The sequence below is a fragment of the Cyprinus carpio genome, chromosome A20, assembly GCF_018340385.1.
Source record: "Cyprinus carpio isolate SPL01 chromosome A20, ASM1834038v1, whole genome shotgun sequence".
Classification (NCBI taxonomy): Eukaryota; Metazoa; Chordata; class Actinopteri; order Cypriniformes; family Cyprinidae; genus Cyprinus; species Cyprinus carpio.
In genome coordinates, this window is record NC_056591.1 from 23,748,599 (window position 1) to 23,753,598 (window position 5,000).

Genomic DNA, 5,000 nt, shown 5'->3' on the forward strand with positions numbered 1-5,000 from the left:
ACTTTCTTCTTCCCTGAGTCTTGAACTTTGTTGCATACCTTTATTTTATAATTCAATTCAAGTTTATTTGTATAGCGTTTTCACAACAGAAATCGTTTTCTACAATATATTTAGTAGTAGATTATCAGTGGTGACTGTCAGTTAATGTACATATTGCAGAAATATACGGGAAAATAAATTAAAGACGTAATCAAACAGACGATGAACACTATTAACAGCAATTATTATATGATACATTCAAACTTGTAGCAAAATGTGGTAGTTCTGTATGTTGTTTCAGGGTTAGCATCATCTGAGGTCCTCTGAGGGGGTCAGCATCATCTCTTCTCAGGTGTTCTGGATCCAGACTGGAGCTTGTGTAAATCCTAGTTACCATGGGATGTAAATCCCAGCAGAAACAGAGAAACATACAGAGACATTATTACCGTAGCTGCTGTTCCAACCAAGTAAAATTAATTTGTTTAACCCAAGCTAAAGAATAATAATGCACATTTCCTCAGCTATAACTGCAGTACATGGTTATGAGATGCATTATTTGAATGCTTAGCCAAAGAGATGTGTTTTTGATCTAGATTTAAACAGAGAGAGTGTGTCTGAGCCTGAGTTTGGGAGCCAAATGCGAAAAAGCCCCCGAACATTATCAGGAAGGCAAAAAGTCCATTCCCTTAGGGAGTTTGGGAGCCTTACAATAGTCCAGTCTAGAGGTCATGAATTGCATGATGCAGGACAGCTTTTCTGCATCAGAACAGGTATGAAGGTTTCGTAGCTTTTCTGCAATGTTTCAGGTAAGATGAAAGAACGCTGTGTTTTGTAAAATGGAGAAAAATATGATTTTCAAAAGACATATTGCTGTCTAATATAACACCCAGATTTTTGAGTGTACAGGAAGTAACAGTACATTCAATAAATACTGTATATACATTTTCCTTAAATCAACTTGGTGACCCATTTTTTAAGTCTCAGGGTTTGAAAACCACTGATCTATAGTACCACATTCTCTTTTTATTTGTTTTTCTCTTTTAAATTTTGTCACAGTAAACTACAATCATGGGAGATGGTGAAATGGAGTGTTTCGGCCGGCGGCCGTTTACCTCCGGAAGCCAGAAAGAGAGAGAATCGAGGCTCAGAACACCCCTTTTGAAGCTGAAATCTTCCCCATGAATCCTCCCAAGTTTGACAAAATTGAGGACATGGCCATGATGACCCACCTCAAAGAACCTCCTGTGCTGTACAACCTCAAAGAGCGTTACGCAGCATGGATGATCTACGTAAGTCTAAATCAATCATGTTTTATTCCTAGTATGGGACGGCAGCATTGTAAAACTGGACTATCTATCTCCGTTTCAGACCTACTCTGGCTTGTTCTGCGTCACTGTCAATCCATACAAGTGGCGCCCAGTGTACGACGCAGTTGTTGTGGCTGGATACAGAGGCAAAAAGAGGATTGAAGCTCCACCTCACATCTTCTCCATCTCTGACAACGCCTACCAGTTCATGCTCACTGGTAAGTGGGGATATAAATTTTCAATCCAATTTGCAAACCAATAAAAAAGAATGTGATCATCTTAGAAAAGTGCTTATATTGTGTTAAACATGAGCCTGCCTATATTTTGATAAATTTACAATTAAAATAAAAAAAAGGTGTTTAGTGGTTTAACATAAAATAACACTATGAACTTATTTCAGACAGGGAGAATCAATCTATCCTGATTACATAAGTAGTCTATGATCATTAAAAGGTTTTTGTATAGCAACTTAAATTATTGAATGTGTTTCCATGCACTTATTCAACCATTTTCGCAGAAACCAGCACTCTGAAACATGTTAAAGTGAAGGCTGTTTAGTCAATTGAGAGAAAGTAGCTTTAAAACCTATTTCGCTGGAGAGTGCAACTTACATGAACACGTGAATGCATAAGCGTCATTCTAATAGGCATGTGCTGGGAAAAAAATAGGATAACTAATGTAAAAAATAAAAATGTGTGGAAAGAAAGCTGTGTTCTTACAGTGTTGCTTGAATACGAGGATTAGACAATGCCACTAAAACCATGCATGTACATATGAATGCCAGTTTCATATCAGATTAATCAGATTTCTGGTGAAAATGAAAATGCAGTGCCTGAAGATTAAAGAAGCACTTACATAAATGCTAACATTTCAAACAAGTCATTTCTAATATTCTAAAATATGTTCTTTTCCATCTTTTCCACTCAGTGGAGAATCTGGTGCAGTAAAGACTGTCAACACCAAACGTGTGATACAGTACTTTGCAACAATCGCTGTGTCTGGAGCAAGGAAAGCAGAACCTGTCCCCGGCAAAATGCAGGTGACTAAACTAAATCAAACATCATCCAAAGCACAGTGACAGAATTATTCTACATGATGAAATTACTTAAATACTCACCAGGGGTCGCTAGAGGATCAAATCATTGCAGCTAACCCTCTGCTGGAGGCTTATGGAAATGCCGGCATTCACTAAATTCCAGGTTACCAATAACCAAAACGTAAAATGGGCGTTTCTGAAGGTCTTGGTAAAACGGCCTCTTTCAACAAAAAAAAAACAAGAGGTCACCGATCATGCGCAGAATGCTGTTTTTTTTTTTTTTTTGCGCGGGCGTTTTTTAATCCCAGGATCAACTCAGATGGATATAAAGAGAAATAGAATAACAACTACAAATAATAAAGAAGAAAAAAACAGTCATACAGGTAACGTTAGATATTATATTTTATATCTATTATAATTTATTGTCTTACAGTTAAGCTATTTTCGAAAACAAATAAACAACCAAAAAATGTAAAACGTGCCACAATGTTAGTTCTCTACTTATGCTTTACTGTAAGTTTTACTACAAACCAAACAGGGTTATTGACGTCCATGGTAATCACAAAATAATCATGGGTTTGATAAGCCACTCACATTCAGACATGTACAACAGTGCTCCTGTTCACACCTTCCACTCCTCAAATATTTTATTATCGATCTCTTTCTCTGTAGTGTGACAGTCCACTCTTCAGAAAAGTGATGGTTTGGGAGATAATACCTCAGAAGATCCTGTAAGCCCTGAAGCAACCAGTCCTTCAAACATTATCAAATATCTTATGTTCTTTCTGTGTAAATTCAATTTAGGATGGAATTATGAATAATTACAAGAGTTTTCTTTACAAGAAGTGGGCTTTGGAAGAGTACTGAGATAAATAAAATCTGAGGTTTAACTGCAGACTTGTCTTGTGTGATAGAACTCATGATAGAATGGATGTGAAGTCAGTCAGCTTATTGAAGTGAAATGGGTATATCATAACTGAATAGTATATTGTGAACATGGAACGATCCGGACAGGGATCTGAAGTCATAACTGTATTAATGTAATTTGACATGAAACACTGAGATCAGGACAGGGATCTGAAGTTATAACAGTGTTAATGTAATTTTGACAGTATGAATGTAATTTGACACGAAACACCCTCGATCACGGACAGGTTACCTTAAGTTGTAACAGTATGAATATAATATGAAAAACACCCAGAGAAGTCATCTCGGAGAAGTAACGCTATTTGAAGCAATTTAAGCAAACGGCTTTCCTCGCAATCTATCCATGATCGTTGACCTATGCAAATTATCAAATAGGCCACGCCTGCCCGATGACGCAATATCTGTTACGCTGTTCTGAAATCCCTGGAAAAAAGTGCTAGCCAAGAGGTTTGTGTGTGTGTGTGTGTGTGTGTGATTTACATGCAAGGGCAAAACATCTATCCTGACATCTATATTTAGCACAGACCTTGTTTTTTGTATAAATAGAAAACCCCTATTATAAAAACCCACAGAAATTGCAAAATGATAACTGATTAATAAATGATTGTATGTATTTTATATGACCATAAATAATTCTAGATAGCTTATCTAAAATGTTTAAATTGTGTAGAATCCACATGAGCTTGTTTTTCATCAACTGTTCATAACTTTACAGCAGGGCATGCAAATTTGGTTCGTCTTTTTGGCCAAAGAAAAACTGCACTCAGCCGAAAGTGAATGTGAGACTCTGTAAACCCGCTCTCTGACAGCAGGTGGCGCTGATGAGAATTACAGCTGTTTTCTGGAACCTAAGGTATAACACTGAGTGAAGATGAAAACAAAATGCCATCTAATCTTTTCTGAAGACAGTCAGAAGCTTCAGAGGTACATTCATATAATTCATTCATTCATTTGTATAATTCCCTCAGCACTCTTTTAAATCCTCCCAGCTTTCCTCCATGTTTTTACACAAATCAAAGCTACTCTGCTGTTGTGCACCTGAGACTGTTACTTAAAACTGTGCTTTATGCTGGACAGTATTTATTTATCATAAATTGTTCAAATCGTGGTAATCGAATTTTTCATGATACTAAAAATATGAAGATGTGATATTTTGGTATGGTTTGATTTATGGTCAAATCGTTAATCGTTTCATCCCTACACCAGAACAATCGTTTTGGGTTCACATTATTCTAATAATCTTTTTAAAAATAATCTGCAGAACTTTTTCTACTATATTTTTAAGTTGTGCCATTTAAAGTTTTCCTGGATTTAAAGGTTCTTTGTGAAACCATCAGTGCCAATAAAGAACCTTCATTATTAAGAGTGTGAAGCTGCAGAACATTTTACACACAAATACACATCACGAAACACAGATTCAGTCAGGTTTATCAGCTGCGTCAAGGAGCATCGTTACGGGTCAGCATGTGAACTTTAGATTCATTGATTCATTATTAAAAATATGAACTGTAAATGAATTTGAGATTCAAAAGTGCATAATTAAACGTGTAAACTAGATTCGTAATTAAGCGTATTAACTTTAGATTCATGGATTCAGTAGTACTCTGCTCAGTTTGGAGAAGCGTGACTCTTGACTCACTTCACGTTACACTTTCACATTCAGATGTTTTGTATAAACTGAAGCTGGAAAATGTCTGGTTGTGTTGGACGTTCAGGTCTCGGGTTACTACCTAACACTGTGTTTGTCTGGT

The 5,000-nt window shown here is 36.5% G+C and overlaps 1 protein-coding gene across 1 annotated transcript; it reads left to right on the plus strand.

The window, feature by feature from the left end:
- Positions 1-719: 719 nt before the first annotated feature.
- Positions 720-1,718, plus strand: LOC122149066 (myosin heavy chain, fast skeletal muscle-like). The gene is made up of 4 exons (XM_042778350.1): positions 720-749; positions 1,101-1,268; positions 1,348-1,504; positions 1,687-1,718. Exons 1-4 carry the CDS (start codon positions 720-722, stop codon positions 1,716-1,718), a joined length of 387 nt encoding a protein of 128 aa, XP_042634284.1.
- The last annotated feature ends 3,282 nt before the right edge of the window (positions 1,719-5,000 follow it).